The sequence below is a fragment of the Poecilia formosa genome, unplaced genomic scaffold, assembly GCF_000485575.1.
Source record: "Poecilia formosa unplaced genomic scaffold, Poecilia_formosa-5.1.2 Scaffold114, whole genome shotgun sequence".
Taxonomy (NCBI): Eukaryota; Metazoa; Chordata; class Actinopteri; order Cyprinodontiformes; family Poeciliidae; genus Poecilia; species Poecilia formosa.
The window spans coordinates 1075229-1098850 of NW_006800053.1; the positions used below are offsets into that span (position 1 = coordinate 1075229).

A 23622-nucleotide genomic window follows, 5' to 3' on the forward strand; every position below is an offset into this window, starting at 1 on the left:
CAAAATGATAGTGTTAACATACATAAAATTGCATCAGTCGGCTATGAGAAGTATAGTCCTGCTAGTGGATCATGCTGTTTGGGGAAGAAGAAAAAAAAAAAATCTCATAATTTTGACCTTTTTTTTTTTTAAATAAAAAGGGGCTCTGCTTTGCCATGAAAGCAGCTGGGATCAGCTTGTGCACTGGACTTTTTTTTTTTTTTTTTTTAAAGGTGAATTCATAAATGCTGCATTAAATACTCACAGCAACCTCATCTTGTTTGTGTGCAATTCCTCTTTGCAGATCGGAATTAAAACAAAACCAAAGAAATTCTACTTAAGTTAAAGATAAATTACACTTTGTTTGATCCACATATATGAACAACATCTTATTACTGTACAAAGCACCATCTGAGGACACTTTTTTCACTTTGCAAACGTTTGTGAAAGTTTGTTTTTCTTTCTTCTTTTTTTAAGTGTATGCAAATGATAAGAACAGTCCACGGTCTTAGAGATTGCTCAACAGGCAGCATCTTTGAGAAAAGAAAAAGACATTCAAGAATTTTACATTTCAACCGTGAAAACAATAAACCGAACAAATCCCCATCTTAGATAGGACCGAATAATTCATTTGAGTTCATCTCATTCAGTCGACTTTCAAGCCAAAGCACATACGTACACATGCAACAACAAAAAAAAACTGCTTTTGAAAAATGTTACTCGTCTGCTGTGAAAATACGAATGCAAAAGACATTTTTTAAATCTTTCAACATTGAGAAAGTCAAGACAAATGGCCAGCATTAGTTTTAAATATTACAAACTACATATGGCAGCTCCTGAGGATGTGGCCAATAAGAGCTCTTGTGGGCCACAAAACAGGCATTCGCATGAGTAGAGTGATGTGCACTTTAAGCAGTAGTATGTCAGTGAGCAGGTCTGCTAATATATATTTATATATATATTTATATATATATATATATCAAAAGTAAATGCTATTTAGCACCACATGGCTGCAAGGTAGTAGAGGTTTCTTCTTTACGTGTAACATGGAGGCGGCACAAAGCGGATAACGATGAACTCTGTGCTCTTCAGTCAAATCGTTCAATACGTTTAAGATCACCGTCAGTTGCATGAATATAGTCCAGCTACAAATGATACGAAACTCCAGGATGGAAATGATTAAGAACAACAAGAAAAGAACTGGTAGATTTTTAAAGGGTCAGCAAAATATTTTGCAAAAAGTTTGTTGATTTCCAAAAATGATTATGGCACTTTTCTTTTTTGCCTTTAGGACGAGTTTCTCTCAATGTAAGTAGTAGAGATTCTGTCCAAATTAACCACAGCATATACTTCCATGAAATTCAGTCAAGCTTCCACAAACTGTCTCCCATAATTTAAGCAACAAAAATAAAAAAAATAAAAAAAAATAAAAAACAGGGCAACATTTCAAAGATTTCCCCCCCCCAGAAAAGGTAAAAAAAAAAAAAAAAAAAAAGGGGGTTTCTGGAAGAATAGCAATAAATTATATATATTACATAGAATTTTATTGTTTCTCTTTTGTTCCCCCCACCCAAAACCCCAAATGTTATACAAAATAATAAAAAAATATCACATTTCAGGCATTTCATTCATTTACTCGTTTCCAAACACAACTAGCTCTTGAAATGTGCGGATCAAGGTTTCAGGGTGCCCAGGCCCCTGCGTGTCTTTGGAGGAGGTTGTAAACAGTCGGTTGCAGCTCAGTATGTGACCTTCCCTTCCTCTTCTGCTCACAGGTCGCCTCCGTGGCAACGCCGACGGGCCCCGGCGCGGTCGCTCGGAGGCTCCGGTTTATCTGCATCCGGATTTAGTGTGACTTGCGACTGTCGAATGCTTGTAAAAAAACATTAAAAAAAATTTTTTTTAAATCCTTGCTTGCGGCAAACAAAATCAGTCGTTTATAAATGTGATTTTTGTCGCGTTCTGCTGGGTAAAATGACGAATTGCTACGTGGAATAAAGTCTGTTTTTAAATGCTGAAATAATAAAAAAAAAAGCCAGCAAAATCTGAAGGTTTCACAAGTTAGTAAATAGAGTTATTAGCAGCTGGAAATATCCTTTTCAATGATTAAAAAATGATATAAAGGGAAGAAGGCTTTTTTCTGGTGTTCTTCCCATCTTTTAGTTTGGCTACATGTCAGAGTATGAATCCTTCCCTCCCCGCCCCGGACCGAACGCCTCGCTCTGGAGTCGGTGGTTTGCTGAGGTCAAACCCCCCGGGAGCTTCTGGTTGTTGCCGAGTCCTGCAGGCGTCGACCGTTCACTCCACGGCGAAGCCGCACGTCTCCTCGATGGCAGTGAGCAACTTGTCGTACAGTTTGTCGTAGGTTTCGTAGGGAGGAATGTCGATTCGGTTGAAACTGGAGGAAAGACAACAGAGTCAGTAAAAAGTAGTTTGAAGGCGACGGCATCTCCCGCGCTTACTGACAGCCCCGTTATTAAAGACGTGTAAAATTCAAAATAAATTCAGTGTTTGTTTTTGGACATTGGAAAGTCCACCTTTAAATTTAAGTGAAGCTTTTCCAAAAGCATGTTTTCTTGGTAAATAACTGATTTCAACAACAAACTACCAGCAGCAGTTTTTTAATGCCCTTTTCCTACATCCAATGAAAAAAGTTCACCCTCTGCCACTGGTTTTAGCTGTCAAGTTGTCAACATAACGCGCTAAATCTTAAATGTACGTGTAATATATAATTAATTGTCAACTCTCTTACAAGCAGATAACACCCAGTGGTATCAGATTACACAGGTAAAGAAAAAGTTTTAATTAAAAAAAAGTGAGGGTGAGAGAAGTAGGTCGCTCATGCTAGCTTGACTTTGACGATCTTAACACGTAGATGTGCTGCTGAATTTGGTGTGTTTTGGTTCAGTTAAAAAAAATAAGGCGACCCACACACCGACTCTCTGGACCCACACACGACCAGCTCACTATGGTTAACTTTCTAAGCCTAAAATGAGAATATGTACATTGTCTCAAACCAAATATGTCTGAAGATTCTCTATTTTCCAGGTCTTACTATTCAAAGAAGAAGTCATTCTGTTTCAAACGTTAGAAACTTTAATCTGGTTGTGCTTGGGTGGAAGGATAATTCATAGTTACAATATGTACAAACCTCCTGGGTTTTAACCAAACATCGTTTGCTTGTTATTTAGACTGAAAGTTGCTGCTGAGCTCACCACTTTTTGACTTCACTCATGTTTGCAACTCTGCATTGTTGACCGCAGTACAAGACTGCTTTTAAGTCAAAATAACTAATGCAATCAATCTGCCTTATGTAATATTAACGCATTAAACCCTTTTAGATTAATCCAATAATGTTGACGGGCCTAATTTTTGTTCAGAATCTCTTGGTATTTCAAAGTAATGACGCCATATACTCAAGGTTGCCATGAATTTTGTAAAAGTAACGACCCACAGCTTCACAGATCCTCTACCGTACACGACAAGGTGTGCTTTTTTCCCCCAATAATCAACTATTGGTAAGAGTTACTGGAATTACTGGAAATTCTGATCAAAAATGTAAAGTTTAAATAATAAAAAAGTGTTTCAGATACATTCATTGCCTAAGAATTTTACTTGCCAGTACAGTATGGTACAAATGATTTTATAACAAGCAAAACACTTTAAGACCATTAAATAATTGTACCAAAAATAAATTGTGCTGCTGCATTTAAGGAGATTTATAAAAAAGATCTTTAGTATCTTTACGAAGGGTGCCAACAATGTGGAGTTTGCTGTGTTTCCCTCTTAAGTTTGACTCTAATCAATCCTAAAAGTGAGAATCTGCCCGCTGATCCCTCACCAGGTGTGGGCTTTGGGCAGGTTGTTGGTGCTGGCATCGATCTGGTGTATGGTGAAGAGTCGTGGTCCTGCAGCGCCTGCAGAGGGAAGCATTTAGAAAAATATTTTAATAACAGTCTCTTCTTCAGTTTGTTGTCCTACTACCAACTCGAAAGGTTTGGGTTTATTTATGTAATTTACGACATTCAGACCAGAGTTCAGATCAGACATCAGTGTGATAACCTCAGCATAGAAAAAAAGTCAAGGAAAAAGTTAAAATATGTATAAGAAGATATTGTTCTGTGTAATTTCTAACCTCATTAGTAAAGTTAAAGGGGCATTATTATGTAAAATTAACTTATTTTTAGCTTTACATCCTGTTATGATGTTATTCCCTCATGGAAAACATACCTGGAGCGTTGAATTGATTCATGCTAGAGAAATCCTTTTACCTCCTGCAACCATTTAGCTGTGCAAAACGCCTGGGTGGACCTAGCCCCGCCTTCGATGTGCTCCTTCAGACTAGCCTACAGCAATTAGCAAACACCTGGTGGATCTGCACATCTGCTGAACTCGTTATAGAAGCTACTTCTCAGTCCAACGTTGGTAAAATGTTGTTAAAGGATTAATGAGGAGGAGCCATGTTGTGATGTTTTCCTGAAGGCGGAGTTTCAGGAGCTTCTTAAAGAGACAGAGGCCCAATTTCAAGGAGTTAAATTACATTACAAGTCAAATTCATTTGAGCCATATTTGATATACACATAACTTTCTTACAGCAACTGAAGGTGACATTGTAACTTGATATAAAATGAATCTACGTGCCTGGAAGCGACATAATGGCGCCCCTTTCGCATGCTAAAGGTACTTTGAATTATGTGGACATGGATCCAACCATTAAACCATCAACAGTTTCAACTAAGAACAGCTGAGTTTGCCCACAAACAAGAATGTTTATCTGACAGAAACGGAAATATTTATGCCACCATTAACATGAAGCAGATTAGATGCAAACTGTGAATATCTTAAGAAACGGAAAGATTTACATAACAATTAATATGACCAACAACAGGATTTGGTAAATGAAGCATTAACATCATATTCTTTACAATTATCTATGAAGCCTATAGCAAACAAGCTTTATTTAACAAAAAATGTGAAAAATTGAAGAGACGCGATCACAAGATGATCCCCTTTACTTTGACGGCATGACTGAAGTCCCACTCTGTTTATGAAATCTGTTTAGCTTCCGACTTTTGCTGATGTTTGGCCCAAGATAAGACAGTCATGTTACCAGAGGTCTGCCAGTGGATCATCTTTTAACCGTCATGCCTGGGTGGCTCAGTGTCTGGGCAGAGCCGACTGCCAGGATGGACCCACTGGACCACAGAGGGTTCATCCCAGAGCAGAACAACCCAGAGACACACGGAGCCAAACACTCCTCAGTGTCAGAGAGACCGAGATCAGCAGCAAGAGCCGAACCGCTTCAGCTCCTCCATTCAAACTAATTAACCCTTTAACCGCCACCCTCAAAACACTGACAGGTTAGTCAATGGGGTCATGAGGACGCCGGCGTCGTCATGACAGTGAAGGGGTTTAAACATTGTGAACATTTTTTGTGCAAATGTCATATTTTCCCATATTAAAATTCCAGACTCGTTTCTTCTTTTTTTACAGCAATTTTAATAAAGTGCGTAGAAAAATGCACCACAAATTTATGGAAAACAGTAGCAAGACTAAATGTGAAGAAAAGAAGATAAGAAAATAAAAGAGAGAAAGAGAAAGATGAAGAGAGAAGAAAACAGACATTAAAGAGAGAGGAAGAAGGAAAGAAGTGAGGGAAGAAAAGAAATCAAAAGAAAAAGTGAGAAAGAGAGGAAGAAAGAGGAGGAAGGGAAGAATTAAAGAAAGGAGGAAAAGGAAGAAACAGAAAGAAAAAAATACACAAGAACAGAAGAAAAAATAAATAAACACAGAAAGAAAAAAGGAAGAAGGAAAACAAGAAAAGAAGAGATAGAGAGAGATAGAGAAAGACAAGAAGAAGAAATTGAAAGACAGACAGAGAAAGAACTGGGGAATAAATTTCAAAGTATGGCCCCATAATTATATTTTCCTTTTCCATCCCTGTCCGGATCTGGAAAACCCACAATGGTTACCTCTCCAGACGCCGTAGCAACCATCTGTATGTCTCTATCTACCTTGAAGGGCCTTGAACCCCTGCAGGGGAACCCTGGAGGATCCGGTGACAAACTGCAGCAGTCGGGCCCGGCGCTCCTCGTCGAACGACTCCACGGCCTTCCAGAACCACTTGACGATGCTGGTGTCCGGCGTGCAGTGCTTCAGCCGCGTATTGGACTTCCAGTCGTTGATGTCGATCTTCCCCAGGCCGCACACGATCAGCTGCAGCGGGGGTGGAGACGGCGGGGTTACCGCATCGGAATCAAAACAGGCGGCCGGCGGACTAGAGCGACGTACCTCCAGCTCCTTCTCGTCGAAGGCCTTGAGCAGGTGCTGGGGGATGACCTCGTTGAAGCCTTTCTGCAGCGCCAGGAACTGCGCCTCGATGCCCCGCAGGAAGCGCCAGTTGACGTAGAGGCGGACGTACTCCTTCTTGTTGTCCTGGGAGACGGGGATGCTCTTGCCGTTGGGTTTGAGCTCGTGCTGGATGATCTCGCCATACGCGTTGTGCTCCACGCAGAAGGTGTGGTCCAGCACACCTGTGATGTCATTGTCCCTGACGGTAGAATCGCATTTCAAATTGTTGCTCGGCAAACAAAAAAAAACAACAAACGGTGACCAAAAAACCTGGACGTACAGGATCCAAACCAGGCTGTTGTGCAGGTCGGGGTCGACGGACTCCATGTCGTCCAGGGTGATGGGTTTACCCAGCAGCTGCTTGTAGAACGGGAGGGTGAAGCCGCCGTCGATGTAGTGGCCGTGGAACACAGCCATCCCCATGATGCGTCCTACGAAGTGGAAGTACGACAAATGCTCCTGCAAGGCGGTAAGAAAAAAAAACAACAACATTCAGGCTGGGTGTTAGACAAGCTGATCAGGGTTCGTACTGTCGAACCCTGTAGAAAAATTCAATCATTTCCAAACATTTTACATATATATTTTTCTTACTTTATTTTATCCGTTTTTCTCATTGGTGGAAACAAAGACACTCTAGTTGCAACACAATCAGCCTGAAACGAGGGCTGGGAATTTATTGTATCGGTTATCAATTATTGTGATGCAGATACATCACTGACACGACAAATTCCAATTAATAATGTAAATATTGTCTGTTTTGTTATTTTTAGAATCTTCTCCACTGTTTGCTCAATGAGAGAATCAATAAGCATCATAGAGTTCATTAGAAAACAGTGCAGATAGAATATCAACCACTTTCAAGGACTTTATACAGAAATCAAGCGCTTTCCAAACCTTGAAAAACATCTTTTTGAAATTCCAGGATTTCAAGCGCCCGTACCAACCCTGAGTGATGCAGAAGCAGTTTTACAAGTCCGTTCTACCTAAACGGGAAAGCTTCAGTTCAACAGACTGATGCTAACTTGTGATAAAGATGTGAGAGATAAAATAATGTGTTAACTCTGACGGTGTCTGATCTGCTTTGAATCGAAAGCAGTTGATAGAAGTTTCACACTTCAAGCATGATATTCTTTGTTTTGTCTACAAAGACGGTTCCTTTTTCAGAAACATGTCTTTTCAGTCTTTGCTTTAACACAACAGTCCCGACTCTTATCTTCACAATAAACCGGTGAAAATGGGAGTTTGATACGAATGGGATTCCCCCAGAAGAGTTTCCCCAAGTGGGCAGGGTCTTAGCGGAAGGCTCCGTTTCTGCTGCTTTCATCAGCCTGCGACTTACAGGATTCACGGCGGAGTCCGGGTTGATCTGCAGCGTGTAGATGTCGTCGCGGGAGTACTGGAACAGGCCGTAGTACGGGTTCAGCATCTCATGTGACAGCAGGTAGAGCCACTCCCTGCAGGCNGCCCCTGTGGTAAGGTCCGTTGCTGGACCTGTTGTGGCTCAATATTGGTCCATATATAAGGCGCACCGGATTATAAGGCGCACTGTCGGTTTTTGAGGAAATTGAAGGTTTTTAGGTGCGTCTTATAGTGCGGAAAATACGGTATATTTTTTGGTTTCTTAATTATTTTATATTTGACATTTTACTCATTAAAAAATTATTTCATTTCAAACTCACATTTTTGTATTAATTTTTTCTTTTTGTTGGTCTATTCTAATTATAAATGTTAAGTTTTTATTAGCTGTAAGTAGAAAATGATGAGAACGAACAAACAGACTTTTAAGATGGAATTGATGGAAGTGATGAAGTTCCTGAAATGGACGTTTTTACAGTAATTATATTCTAATTTATTGACTGGACCTGTAATCACAGTGCTATGAATAGAGACCGACACATTGGAGATAATAGTTCAATGCATTTATTCCACATTGAACTATTATTTTTACAAACATGCTACACGTTTGTGAAGTGGAAGAAATATTAAACATGGTGTTTAAACATGGATTTGTACTTTGTAGAACAACTTTTTACTGCAAATTTTCACATCTAGAAACTGAAATTGGGACCATTTTTCTGTCTGAAATAGATCTACTTAGCGACTTTTGTCACACACAAAAATAGCTATCGGCCAAAATTGGAAACAAGTCAGGCTTTAAAAAATAAAATAAGAAAATAAAAATAAAAAAAAAACATCAGTGATCAGTGACAATCAGTGCCCCCATAGACTTCACTATACACTACATTTTTCATATTATTTCTGAAAACAATGAAAAACAACAACAACAACAAAAACACGCCAATAGAGAACTTGTGGTTGTTCTGAGACAAAATATGGAAAATTTCAAGGAGTTTTAATACTTTTGCATGCCAGTGTGATGAAACATGACTGATAAAATGATTTGGCTGAAAGGAAAAAAAACACAGCAACCACTGGATGTGCTGACCTGGCCACGCCCCCGTAGTCGAGGCCTTCTTCACCCCTGAACTTCACCATCAGCCTCTTCCACAGGTCCTTCGGCCTCATCTTCATCACCTGGCGATATGACTCCTGCACACAGAAAAGATCAGTCAAATATCAACAAAAATGTCTTTTGTTCTTTCTAAGCGACGGTCACACTGAGCTGATAGTTCAACTTTTCTAACTGACCAGATTACAGTATTGATGTCTCCTCTTTTGAAATTCACAGATCGACAAATTCAGAATCAGAATCAGCTTTAGAAATCCTTCGTTCTCCATGACAACCATTCAACCGTGCCAAACGAGTGGGTGTTTCCAGCACCGCCTTGGAGGATGAAGCTCCTCCTTCGACATGTAGCTTTAAAGCCTCTGAGCTTCCTCAGCTCCCCACTCAGCTCCTTCAGACTAGCCAGCAGCAATTAGCAAACACCTGCTGGAATCTGCTCAGCTCATCGTACAAGCTACTTCTCACTGCGACGCTGGTAAAAACGTGTTAAAGGGCTAATAGAGGAGCCATGTGGTGATGACTTCCTGAAGGCGGCGCTCCAGAAAGAAGAGGAGCTTCTTAAAGAGACAGAGGCCCAATTTCAGGGAGGTTAATTACAAAGTTAAATTTCTTTTCAGTCATATTTGATAAACTCAGCATTTTTATAGCAACTGAAGGTGACATAGTTACTTGATTGTGCTATAAAATGACACTATATGCCTGGAAAACACATAATAAAAAAGAGCTTCTTGACTGTATATAGTTTTTTTTTGTTTTGTTTTTACTGTTTTTCATATTTTTCTGTATCAAATTGAGTGAATGCGTTTGTTTTGTGGGACTATGGATGGAAATTAGCATTTTGCTAAATCCGGCATAATTACGTACATTGTACTCATATTATTAATACTCACTGTGCCATTTACATAAAATCAATCAATCATACGGACGAACATGTTGTAGTTATACTTCGGGAAAGTAAAGGTCCCTTACGACCGCTGATTGGTCTGTTGCTGACGAGCCCACTGGCCTGATTGACAGGTGGCGTCATGACAACTGAGACCACACATGTTTTAGAAACAGCTGCAGCAGCAGTAGGAGGTCCAAAGCCTCCTCAGAAACAAGAAACTTACATTTCATTGTCGACAATGAGTCGGTTTTATCTCTTAAACTCTATTCTGAGGCTGAGCGCTCTCCTCCGCCGCTGCCAGTGTTGGCCACACGTGCAAACGGCTTACAACATTAGTGGGAGGGTTCGCCTTGAGTGGATTAGAGGCCGTTACAATAAACACAAGCATAAGACTCCAATAGCGCCGCCTCTTCCTCTGCCAGGCTGCGCTGCACCCTCAGGACGGAGCAGACAAACTCAAGGGTTGTTGTGGGAGAAACCGGAACGTCTTATCTGCTCTGTAAAAATAAACCGGGGGAACAGCTGTGAACGTCAGCCGACGTAGTTTCCTACGGAGGCAGAATTTACTGCTCGACTTGGTCTGGAGAAGCTATGCAGCTATGTCTCTCTGAACCTTAAGACTTGCTCTGCCCCATTCTCACCCCCACAGCCCTCAACCCTGTCAAACGTCGAGATCAGCCAACAAAAATGTCTTCACCGAGATTAACAGACGCGGCTGTTCCAGCACATTCCAGCGCATGCTTTATGAGGGTCATGCAGTCTGTTGCAGGTGGTGTTGTTCTGGTGAAGGCCCTGCACCTCATAGATGCAGAGAGAGAGAGAAAAACTAAAACACTCCCCCTGCTGAGAGAATGCTCCTCTCAAACGAGCGGTCTGGTTTGGATTTGGAGCGGCACTGCCTTCGCACATCGTAGATAACGTCGAGCGAGAGAAACACGCTCCCACTCGACCTTTAGTGGAGAACGTAAAGAGGAGGGCGGGAGGACAACAGTTTAAAATAAGTAACGCAATGAGCAATTCTTTGAGTTATGTAGACGACAGAAATGTTTTTAGCGATGAGTGGGAAATTAGCGATCTCCCGAGGGGGGAAAAAAAAATATCTGAAAAACATAGATAAGGTTCATCATGTGTTCAAGCTGTGATAGTAGTGTTTTCAAAAGTATTTGCATTTCACAGAGTTTTTTTAAGAGCATCTGCTGGTTTCAGGAGGTAAAATTTAAGACTTTTAACGACCTATCTATATAATCCACTCTGAATAAAACTTAAGGTAGCTGGGGGATCCTGCTGTGTTACAATCAACTCTAACAATTATTTTAACAATATTTTAGATGTGCAGTTTGTCAAAGTTATTTCTCCTGACATTTTATTGGTATATAAGTTAAGCTGTGCTGCTCTTTACAGTTTGTGTAAAGATTTTTTTTTATCTCTTGTTGAAATAAATACAGTGAGTCTGAGTGTCTGCTGTGGAGACAACCTGCTGATAAACAAACAGTAACACAAGCATAGAAACAAAACAGTGAAATTTCTGGGTTCTGTTAGCAGCCTAGCAGGTTTTTGTTTTGCACATAATGAACCTCTAACCTCAACAAAATACAGCTAGTGGTGAAAACAAATGTCCAAAATAACTGGCGAGAAATTTGAACTTACTCATTCTAGACATAAAAATGCTAGCTAGTTAATAGCTAGCTAACACTAGAATTAACTAGCTGATACCGATATTTCAAAAAAACAAATATATACTTGAGGGATTAAAAAAAAACCTCATCAAACCAGCATGTGCAGCAAGAGTATCTGCTTGCTGCTATATTAGCAGGCATAGACACTTGCTAATTTAGCAAACTAGCAGCTAGTTAGCGGTAGCCTCAGCCTCCACGAGTCACGGCAAGAAGTGAAGATGTTTGTGTGCGACTCAAACTTTTGCCTGACAGGAAAGTCTCAGGAGAAAAAATCCCCACACAGACATATATACGTTTACAATATGCAACATTAAATAGTCCTCCCACAACAAAATTTAAAACCTGTGATTAATGTATTTAAGGCCAATTTCTTTAAAGCCTTTAAGACATTTAAAGGCCTTCACTTGAGAAGGCCTTTAAAGACAGACTTCGTTTTAAGACTTTTTAAGAATCTGTTTTCAAATTTTGTCATGTCACAACCACAGACTTTTGTTTGGATTTTTTGTGATTTACCAACACAAATCAGGACATAACCGTGACATTGAAGAGCATCCATTCCGGATGTTCTTCGGTATGGATGTTCTTTCCATGACGAGCTGTCATGCATGCATTTATATTTAGCCCCATTTACCCGGATACTGCTAAGCAAAATCCAGCGCAAACAATCGGCTCCGGAAACCACATATTAGTAAACAGAGTCCAGCTGTGTGCCATTTATTCTCAGTGTAAGTCTAGATGTTCTGTGAAGGAATCATTGTTTTTTTTTTTTTGTTTGTTTGCTGGTGAATGACCAGCATCAAGAAGACCAAGCAGACATGTCGAGATAACGCTATCAAGTCCGGTTGTGTTACAAAACCAAATCTGAAGCTTCAGGTCTTCTGGTTCTAGTCTAATTTGCATCCCCAAAACCAGAACCAAACATGGAGAAGCAGCATTTGTTTTCTATACTCCACTAATCTGGAACAAATTTCCAGAAAACAGCAAAACTGCTAAAAGACTGAGTTCCTTTAAATTAAGTTTAATAACTAATAAATCCTGGACGACACAAAGCTGACCGTTAAACAGGGAATACGAAATGACGGTTCTCAGGTAAGATTATAACAAAATTTACTGGTTTAGTCTTTATAGCATCCACAATGACCCAGTCAAAGCCCAGATGTAAATTCAATTGAGAATATGTGGCAAGACTTGAAGTTTGATGTTTACAAACACCAGACTGACTGAGACCAAACTATTTTTCTAGTATTTTGGTGTCAAAATATGAAGTTTTATACACAGAAGACCTGAGCAATGTTGCAGTTATAAATAAGAACAACACGCTCCACATTTTTATTCTAAAAATTTCAAAACCGTCCACAATTTTCCCTCCACGACGGTATGTGCCCAATAAAATTCAGCTTGCGGATCGTCATGTGCCAAAATGTGAAACGCCTCTAGGGAATAAATACCATTTTTACAAGGCACTGTACGTTCTACTTTGCGATTACAGTCCAAGACGGCTTAAGGTGGCGCGCTGACCTCAAAGATCTCCTCGCGGGACACCTCGATGCGACAGTGGCCGGCCTGAGGCTGCTGCTGGGACAGCTCCTGGCGCAGGATCTTCAGCTTCTGGACCAGGTCTCGCTTGTACTTGGGCACGGTGAGACACTCGGCCTCTTCTGGGAGCTGACCCGGGGACACCAGGGTCTGCTGGACCTGGTCCTTCGTCTGGTTCTGACGGCTGGAAACCACCAGGCGGACACACAGGTGGAAAACAGGGAGAGAGAAAGAAAAACACAAACAGAGGCAGGAGGAGGTTACAAACCAATTAACTCAGTGAAAACAAATAAAACTCACACATCAAACATTAGAAGATTCATCAATATAAAATTAATTGTGTGTGTGTTTTTGTTTTAAATTGGCCACAAATTGCCCTTCAGCCACATGTGATCCCATGTAATTCTCTAAAAGAGCAAAAAACAAAACAATGGCTGCTACTTTAAATGTTTACTGTGGTGTTTTTTTTAAAGGTTTTATTGGCTCTAGTGGCCTTAATTTGATAGTTAATTGACAGGAAAGTGGGAAGTGAGAGATGGGGAAGACATGCGGCAAAGGTCGCATAATAATACTAATGTCGGAAATCGAACCTGCGACGGCCATGTCGAGGACTAAGGCCTCCATATGTGGGCTGTGCTTTGCCCCTACGCCACCACAGCACACCAACTGTGGTGTTGTTAAAGTGCTTTGCCAACCTTAAGCTAATTTAATGGATGTAATTGGAAAAAGTGTTGTAGTAAAATAGATTACACTCGCACACTGTAAAACCCTCGAGGTAACTAAAAGAAATGAACACCAAAGTATGCATTATTTAAAACGACCAGCAGGGGGCAACTCGTACTCTTAACTCCCAGAGACGGTCCAACATTTGAGTTGATGGACTGACACAAAAATATATTTTTCATGATTTATGAGAAGCCTGTAAAAGCGACTTTAAAATAAACAAGGTAGTGATGCTCAGAATTTTTTTTGAGATCTTGGGGAAAAAAAAAAAAAAATCAACCACTCTGAAAACCTATAACCATTTTCCAAAACACTGGCTGTAATGTTTACATTACATCATAACCTGGTTACTGTTGAAACCACATCAGGGACTCTGAGGCGACTTCAGGTCAACATGTAAAGCATCCCAATTTCTCTTTAAAGCCAACAAATGACAAAATATGTTTCCTAAATCTTTATATAATTTAAGAATTTAATTGTGTAAAACAATCAGAGTTTCAGTTTTCTCTCTCTCTGCATCACAGGAAATCTAAAAATAAAAACTGAACAAGTGTTGGCACAGAGGTAACTATAAATAGATTTTAAAAAAAAGATGACTCCTTCAAGAAACAGATTATGACACACAGACATAATATTATATATATATATATATCAGTGACGTGCGGTCAGGGGAGGCAGGTGAGGCAGAGCCCCACCTGTCGTCATGGAAAAATAATATATAATAATAAAATCATTTATATTGCTATTTTCACCTTGTGGTTTGTACTATAAAGTACCTATTTTTTACTTAGCTTACCCAATTCTGATGATTTTTTTTTCTTCAAAATCGCTGGATTTTCGCATTTTCCCATTCAAATGCTCAGAAGCGAAGCCGGTGAGGCAGCAGTGAGCTGAGCCTCTCCTGGGATTGTGCAACCTTTCGCTAATTCTGCCATTCTATGAGAGCATGCTCCTCCTGTCTGTACGCCGGCGATAAAATGGCTAAAAAACATTTAATATATCGACTGATTTTCCATAATTTCGCTTATGTATATAATGTACAGTGTTTTTTTTTTTTACCAGTGTCACATTTTGTGATGGACCGTTGTAGTTTTTAAATCTTTATATAACTTTGATGGTCAGATTTATTGTTTGCGTTGTAATTTTCAGTTTTTTTTTGTTTTTTTTTTGTCTTTTTGAAGCAGAGCTGACATTTAAATTGTGTGTTATATATGCAAAATTACAAGGATTTGTAGTTTAACCCTTAGCTTAATTAGGTACCACCACAAGTCTATTAACTGACAATAAAATAAAGAATAAAATATAACCAGATTTTATAGCAATATCTTAAATGAAACGTATAATTAAAAAAAAGGTTGGTGATTAAACAACGAAATAGGAATTGAGATCAGGAAAAATTAAACATAATCTTGTTATTTAAGAATGATCTTTGGTATATTGCTATATTATTAAGAAAAACAACTTACGGGTTTGCTAGGGTACACATCAGACAGGTGGGCTTTGAGCTTTTCCACGGTCCAGTTCTGGAAGCAGTTGATTGTCTGGTCATCGTACTTCTGGTTGGGAGCCTTGATAACGAGGATGACAGGACTGTCCACAACACCTTGATCCATGACTCAAAAACATTTGTCTTCAATGAAATATCCAAAGAAAAATCTCTGAGACACGCCTTTCTGCTTCCAGTCCAAATTATTGCAGAAAGTTTCTTACAACGACGGAGGGGGAATTGATATTGTTCACAAGAACGACAGCTGGGAAAGGGGGAAAAACAAACCAAAGTTAGAGAGAAACTATTTTTAAAATCGATGACGATGAGAACAACCAAAACTACACGGGTGGCAACAATTCACTGACAACTCAATCTTCATAANTAACTAAAGGAAGACCAACACCGGAGCTGAAAGTTTTGCTTCGAGACAGTTTGATGATTCTCAAACGGAGTAGAAAAGACATGCCGAGGATAGACTTGGCTTTGGATGACCGGATATTTTTGTGCAGAATTAGCGGTGCATAGATTTCATTGATACATAAAGGTAAGACAGCAATAAGATGTTTTGGTTTAGTTTTTTTTAATGAAATGTGCGTTTTGTGGGCTACAGTTTGGATGTCCAAGTAATTCAGTAAAGTAGAAGCGGTAGCTAATCTAGTTTTTTTAGTGTTAAATCCTAAAACATGTTGTCAGTTGCTATGGCAACGAGTCTGCGTGTAGCGTGGCGAATACCTCTTTCCCTTTGCTGTGGTTCATAGCACAAAATTAATGCCTACATTTCTAAGTTTCACTGAGTTAACGCGGCTATGGATGACATGTAAAAGATTAGTCTTTTTGCCCCCCAGAGTTGTATGCCTTCGCGAAATGTCTGTACGTCAAATAACATACATGGCGTCTATATAGTCGTAAGTCAGTGCCTCACCAGCAATGAACCTCACCGCACGTCACTGATATCTATATCTATATATATATAATTTTTTTTTTATTTTTTTTTGCACTATATCGTTAGGTATGGGCAGGCGGGCCTCCAGGTTCTGACTTGCTGATCATCAATATGACCTGCTGAGAATAAAACCACATAATTCTGGACAGCAGCTGATTTCTCGGAGCATCTCTAAGTGAAAGCAGTTCTGAAATCACTAGCTGTATTTAGTTTGCTTTTAAAGATCTTTCTAATACTAATAGAGGTGCAGAAACCAGAGTTGTCATCGGGCCGTCGCTTGGAGATCATAGTCAATGTTAGAATACATGTTGACCCTGAAGTCGAAAGCTGAACACATTATTCAGTTATTCATATAAAGTAAAGATTAAACTGTTGCCAAGTAGGGATGCAAACAATTAATCTAATTGTGATTAGTAGTGGATTAATCGATTTGTTAGTTTGTTAAAATTAGTTCCAATCCATTAATAACACTAACAGAGATCTTCTGTTAGTGTTGTAGTTTGGCCGCCATCCAGTAGAGGGCGCCGCTGGTCATCCTTAAACGGAGCCAGGAATAAAGATGGCGGGGAGATTCAGGAAGAGAAAAGGTCCAGGGTCCTGTGTGGGATGCAAAATGCACTTTATGCACTTCTGTTTAGAAATATAAACGCTCGACAAGCTCCTTAAGTTTCACTTTAATAGAGCTAATTAAAGTGGAGCAGCGTATGCACATCTCTCTGTTCATGGGAAATGAAGGGTTTCACATTCCTTTCATCTTCTATTTTTCTATTAAGCAACCTAATAAGTTCCTATTTTGTTATATTTTGTGACTATGCTTAAGTTTAATGTGATAAAACCACAAATTGTTGTTTGTTCAATCAGTATTTAGTACAGCAGACACAAAATAATATCAAAATGTAATGATTTTTTTTTTAATTCAGCATATGAAAAACGGAGACGGTGGGCCCTCTTGATAAGAGAGAAAAAATATTTGCTTATTAATTAATCGATAACTTCCATCTCTACTGCCAAGGTTACAATATTTACCATCTTACTGATTTACGGCTAGTTGCCACTATGCAGCTCCTATTAAATAGAGAAAAAAAAAACTAACTGGAAGTGGTAACAAATGACATCCAGACAGATCCCAGTTGTAAAGAGTCGGTTCAGCCTTTAATGTATCCACCCACCCAACAGACTGCATTCCACCTCACCACAGTGGCCATTTTTCTATAGAAAAGTCCCAGAGTTTGGTTTCTGGGGTCTGGTGCAGCATAATGGAATCACTTCCTGCCATCCCAGAACGCCACATGGCCCCCATAGGACGCTCGAGCCCTCCTCATGAATCCCTTTATTTCCTGCCGACTAGACCGAGGAGCAGACGGGGGGAGGCGCGAAGGTTACTCTGCTGACAGCACCCAAACACGGCGGGGAGGGAAGGAGAGGAGCGGAGCAGCTCTCTCACCCATAAAACAAACGTTGCCGCTCTCTCTCTCTCTCTGTTCTCTTTCCAGCCGCTTATTGACGAGTGACTGGAACATGTTACCTGAACGCAACCCCGACACACTTTAATCAATCACAAACATCTCCAAGAGAAGTAGACATTCTTTTCTCACGTGAATCCCACAGTCAGGTCTTGGGAGAGAGAAGGAGGGAGAGAAAAGAAAAAGCAGACGTGGATTCGGTTACCTATTGGACGCTGACCTCGACCAGAGAAGGGAGCAAGACGGCAACAGCGCCGGGGAACGTCTTAACCAAAACCATGCAGCACTGTAAATTGCAACTTTGATGGACATCATATATATCTGACATTTTTGCGGGATGACGGCACATGAGAGGTGAAAATGTCTACAATCTCCAGCCTGATAAAAGGCAGATGTCTTGACAGGGAACCAGGAGGACTGATGGATTTTCCAGACGTTTGTCACAAGCTTGAGAGTCCCTTCAGAGTTCGCTCTGAAGCTAAACAGAAGAGGCAGTAGATCATACGATGTGCTGTTAATATAAACACAACAGGTTGACGCAGGCTCCGGTTATATCCTATCGCAACTTCCGAACTTTAGGCTCAATACTCGTTGCAAGATACGGTGATGATGTCGAGGCAAGACGTCTCCTGCGGGACAAAAGCGTGAGACTTTTAAAGAAAAGACAGAGGTGGAAGGTTTCTGTGCGCATCGATAAATCTGCTCCGATTTCCTCAACTTCGGGTGGTCGGAAATCGGCTTGGACGTGAAACCGATCTCATCTACTTCCACAAACGTCTAAAATCAGCGATTGCCCCCTTTAGCTCTGTTGGTTAATAATAATCGCCACATTGTTGTCGACTTAGCGACTTTTCAAACGCAAAAATTAGCACAACCTCAACTCTCTTTCAGCCATAAAAAAAGATAAAAAGATTTTTAAAAAGTTTACGTTTCTTTTTTCAAATAGCTGCCCTCCGTCGCTCGGAGACCGTGTTGCTACCTGCACACAGCATAGATGCTCAAATCCAGCTCGTTCATTGACTTGGGCACAGGATGTATGTCTCCGTTTCCTGGACATGAGACGCTCCTGGCACACACACACACACACACACGCACATCGGTTTTCACTCGGCTATTTGATGTCCGGCCAAAGACAGCTTCGTGATGGATCGTGTGCTAAAAACGCTTTCATGATTAAAACCTCTGAAGAATTTCTGAAATGTCAGGAGGAAAGAAAAGGATGTGGAAAGCCTGTAATATGTATACATTTCTGTGTGTGTGCGTGTGTGTGTGTGTGCCTGTATTCTAATGGCCCACTGGCTCCGGTGGTCAACACACTTTGGAACGATATTCTGGTGTAAAACCGTCGGTCAGACGTAGGGGCTGGTCCTTACCTGACGTTTTGACTCTCACTGCTTCCTCGAGAACCGTTGGAACTTGGACTAAATAAAACAAAAATAAAAACAATTTCTCATCTCGTTTTTTTTTTTTTTACTTGCTTGTGTGTTATTGGGAGGAATAAAGCCCAGCTCTTACTTTAGGACTAGATGCAGGTTGGCGGAGAGGCGCGGGTCGGTGAACTGCGTGGTTCGGTTGTTGTGGTCGACAAAGTAGACCCTCCCTGTGGCCGTGTTACGGATCTCCCATCCCGGCGGCAGCGGACCGAGTTCCTCACAGTTCACATTGCTGAGGTCTCTGAGGTGCAACGGAGGAGCAAAACCAGGTTTTAGAATAAAAGAAAATGATTGTTTACTACCTCTTTCAATCAAACTTGAAACGGAGCCGAATGCTCACTGCAAAAACACAAAATGTCACCAGGTGTTTTTGGTCTAACTTACAATTAACTTTTAAGAAAGAAACAGGAGCTTGTTTTAAGTCAATAATTTGTAATATTAATCAAAAATGTACTAGTTCCACTGATAGATTATTTCACATATAACATGCAAAAAATGTTGGTATAAGTATTCCAATATTAATATCTGCATCGGTCTTGATACTGAAAAAATTTCTAGAGCAATCATGCTTTATTATTTATTTTACATTATATTTGAAATTCCGAATTGCACTTTCTGAATACCTGGAAAGAAGATTTGTTGCAGTTTGTTTTTTGTGTCACCAAGGTAGTTTTAGTATAATTTATTTTACATTGTCTGTTCGGAGCCATAACTGGACTTACTGAACAAATTAAAGTTGTTGTTTTGCTTGTTTGACCAGGCTAGTGAAGCTGTTGGTGTATTTAAGTTGCCATACAGATGCAGAGTTATCAAATAAATTTGTAATTCAGTAAATTTTTTTGTCTGTTTTAAAAAAAGAAACATTTTTAGTGTATTCAGCACTGCTTTTCTGGAACGGATCGGTACGGACCGATACTAAACCTCAGATATCGGTATCGGAAGTGAAATCACTGGATCGGTGCATCCCCAGCTACAATTGAAATAGTGAAACTAGTACTTTTTCGTCAATATTAAAAAACTTATTGAAAATGTTACTTGTGTGTTAGTTTTGTCTTATTTCAAATGTGCCAAGATGTTTTCACTAGATACTAGACTAAAAAACTCTAAGATTTTTGGAATTTTTAATTATTTCTGTTTACAGGCGAAACAGGGAGCAAAAAAATAAAATAAAAAATCCCCTCAAACTTTCAGCAGTTGGTAACAAACTAGATTCAGGACGAGTGCAGCTCACGGTAAGCTGCTGCGTGACCAGAAGGGTTATGAAAAAGGTAATCCATATTCAGCACATGGGAGACGCGATCGATCAAGTTTTATTAAAGGGAGTGCACCGAGGCATGTTTTTGAAAAGCATGTGCAGATATTTTGCATGCGCATTCTTCTGGGCTGCTGTAATCGACACGACCCACATGCCTGGGAGCATCCGACAGGGGCAGCTGGGACCGCCCCAGGTACGCGTCCCGCAGGGTTTGTTTGACGTGACGCGGGTCGGGTAACGCTGCCACAGCACAGGAAAAATGTTTTTTACAGGCATCGAAAATGTAGACAAGCAAATCCTCAAAGTGCAGTCTGGACCAAAAGGATAGTCAATCCAAGCCAAGTCCACTGCTTTTTAAGAGAACCGCGTTGCAAAACAGGCAAATATAATCCTGGAATTTGACAGAAAAAAAGGAATATTAGAAACTTGGCAACATGTGGATTTGATTTAAAAAAAAAAAAGTTTTTCCCAACGATCTAAGACAACATTTACACTTCACTGCTAACACACAAAATCTTACCAAGTATTTTTAGTCTAGTTTGTAGTGCAAATATGTTGGTGCACTTGAGAAAAGACAAAACTAACTCACAACTTACATTTCAGCAACACACAGAAGCTTCAGTCAATAATTTCTTAATATTAATTTTAAAAAAAGTACTAGTTCCACTTGTAGATTTTCTCTCTTAAAACATATGAAACATGTCTTGTTAAAGGTGAAATAATCCAGCAGTGGAACTAGTAAATGTTTTCAATATTAATGAATAGTTATCTGTATAGGATTTTTGTCTTACTTAAAGTATAAGAAGATATTTGCACAAGAAACTAAGACAAAAAGTATTTGTTAATCTTGGTGCTGCTCTTCACACTCAATTCCAATTCTTCGCTGAGATTTCTTTGGTGTGATTTTTAGTGTGGTTGTTCATATTATAATTTTCCATACGACTCAACATCAGACTCCACTGAGGACAATCAAAGTGTGTTTATGTGGGAGTGGGGAAAATGGACGCTGCACATGTCAGCGTGTGCGTTTGCATCGGAACTCGCTGTGAAATAGGAGCCGACAACATGATATATCCGTCGACGCCGGCCATCGCGCTGTTTGTAAATTGATGTAAACACCTTTGGTTTCCATGGAGAGCGGCGAAACAGAGGCGGCGGAAATCTTCGCATGCACGTCGTTATTAAACAGACCAATAGTCGAAACATCTGCTGCGCTGGTTTCATCTTTTATTTTATATTTATTCTCAGCCACGTTGCGCCCCCATCGACTGAAATATTAGGATGTAAAAGTTGGATGCTTTAATGAAAAAACCCCCCAATGATTTAAAATGGCCTTTTGATTTAAGACGACATATGGAAGCTCTATGTGACGTGACTCGCTCAGAGTAAACTTATGACCAATCAGAGCGCACAGATGTTTTTGAGTCTCTAAGCTCCAGTTAACAATTTATTGATGACTAAATTAGTTGACAATTATTGTAATAATCGATTCATCACGATTAAGCCGATTAATCAATTACTAAACAAGTTGATAATTACTTCAATAATCGATTAATCATGATTAATCTGATTAATTGATTACTAAACAAGTTGATAATTACTTCAATAATCGATTCATCACGATTAAGCCGATTAATCAATTGCTAAACAAGTTGATAATTACTTCAATAATCGATTAATCACAATTAATCTGATTAATTGATTGCTAAACTAGTTGACTATTCAATAATCGATTCACTGCGATTAATTTGATTAATCGTTTCAGTTCTAGTTAAGAGCTAAATGAAAATGTTAGATGTGAAGTAGAAAACGGTAGTGGTGACTGCGTGACTCATACCTGGGTACTCTGGGGTCATGCCATGTGCTGACACCCGTCTGAGTGTGCAGGAAGTAAACTTGACCTTGCTGCGTCGTCCTTTGCTCTGTGAAAAGACATCGACAAAATTTAAAGGGGTTAATCGCGTCAATTAAAAGCACTTCTCCGAAGTTGAATTTATATTCCACGTGCAGACAGCTTGTACCCAATCTGTCAGCGTACGAGAGCGATCTGACAGATGGGAGATGAAAGGACGGCTCGAGTCGGCCGAGATCCCAAATGGCGGCCGGCAGGGAGGAGGTGAGAGACGAGACGTGGCGGAGGGGGAGAGGCAGGAGGGACGTCTGAGTTTTCAGTTGGTGAGCTCATTCATCACTGCCCGATGGAGATTTCCTGTCCTCTGCCACCGTCTTCACTGCGTCCACCTTCCTGTTCCTGTCAAGAGCTGCATCACGAAATGCTTCTCATGAGGTTCCAGGAATCAAGGGCGGAGGGGGGTGAAGCGTATCATCGCTCGCCCCGTTAAGCCAGAAAAATGTTTTCTCAGACATGCCAGGACTGTTACGATATCCCAACACCGAGCTGCGAGACCGCAGGGCACAGGAAGTACCCTCTGGGTCCGGTTACACCTTCCCCTCTAATGTTTTCCACCGCGCAAAGGAGCGACTGCAGTGCAGCATTCATGCTGAATCATTTTTGATTCACCTGTGTTTTTTTGTTTAAAATATAGAAATATAAAAAGAAACGACCAGATCCTGATTCTGCATATTCAGAACAAAAGTGACTGTGTGTATTCCCACGAGTCTATCGTGCTAATTTATTGTCAGATAAATAAATTAGACGGCCTATCTAAAGGAGTAGACTGCGACGGAGAGCCTCCTAATCTCAGCGATGCGTTACAGTTCCTCCTTCACCGTGAGGAAAAACAAACCTTCCCCGGACTTTAGGGAGAGACTGCAGCTTGTCTCTGCACTATCTTTTACATGAATGCATCTGTTTCACTGTGGGCTGAAAGAGGAGGAGGGGAAGAGGGCAGAGTGGCGGCTGCCAAGCTTATAACAACTTCTATTAGACCAAGTGTGTCAAACTCAAGGCCAAATTCAGCCTGTTGTAGCTTCTTCTGCTTGTCTCTGAAGGGACGACACATAAACAGAGCTTTCAAGCTTAAATATCATTTTATCAATCAAATCAAAACTGATTCTGTCAATCGGTTCTTTCGTGATTCTGCGATTGCGGAAATTCACACAAAGTCAACAGATTTTGGCGCATTATTGTGAGTTTATTTCAAATTTGCCACAAAAATGCTAAAAAAAGAAAAAACTGGACTTTGTTCTGAGTTCCTGTGACAGACTGGCGACCTGTCCAGGGTGACCCCGCCTCTCGCCCGGAACGTTAGCTGGAGATGGGCACCAGCACCTCAATGAATGAATGAATGAATGAATGGATGAATGGATGAATGGATGGATGGATGGTTCTGAGTTCACTTCCTTTATGAGAATCAGCCGTTAAAACAATTAGTCCATTTTTTAACTATTTTGGTTTATTATCTCCACATTACAGCTAATTTACTTTATTTTCAAATTGTAAATGGACAATACTAAATTT

General features: G+C 40.2%; 1 protein-coding gene across 1 annotated transcript in view; it reads right to left on the minus strand.

Moving 5' to 3' along the window:
• Positions 1–237: 237 nt before the first annotated feature.
• smurf2 (SMAD specific E3 ubiquitin protein ligase 2) overlaps positions 238–23622 on the minus strand; it is a 70654-nt gene continuing 47269 nt past the window's right edge. Inside the window, exons 9-19 of the mRNA XM_007560295.2 lie at positions 22039–22123; positions 19029–19187; positions 18887–18934; positions 12878–13079; positions 8777–8880; positions 7670–7784; positions 6611–6789; positions 6271–6529; positions 5994–6195; positions 3821–3896; positions 238–2377 (exon numbers count right to left, since the gene is read on the minus strand). Coding sequence (XP_007560357.1) covers positions 2278–2377; positions 3821–3896; positions 5994–6195; positions 6271–6529; positions 6611–6789; positions 7670–7784; positions 8777–8880; positions 12878–13079; positions 18887–18934; positions 19029–19187; positions 22039–22123 — 1529 coding nt within the window. The 3' untranslated portion in view covers positions 238–2277. The remainder of the gene's footprint in view (positions 2378–3820; positions 3897–5993; positions 6196–6270; positions 6530–6610; positions 6790–7669; positions 7785–8776; positions 8881–12877; positions 13080–18886; positions 18935–19028; positions 19188–22038; positions 22124–23622) is intronic.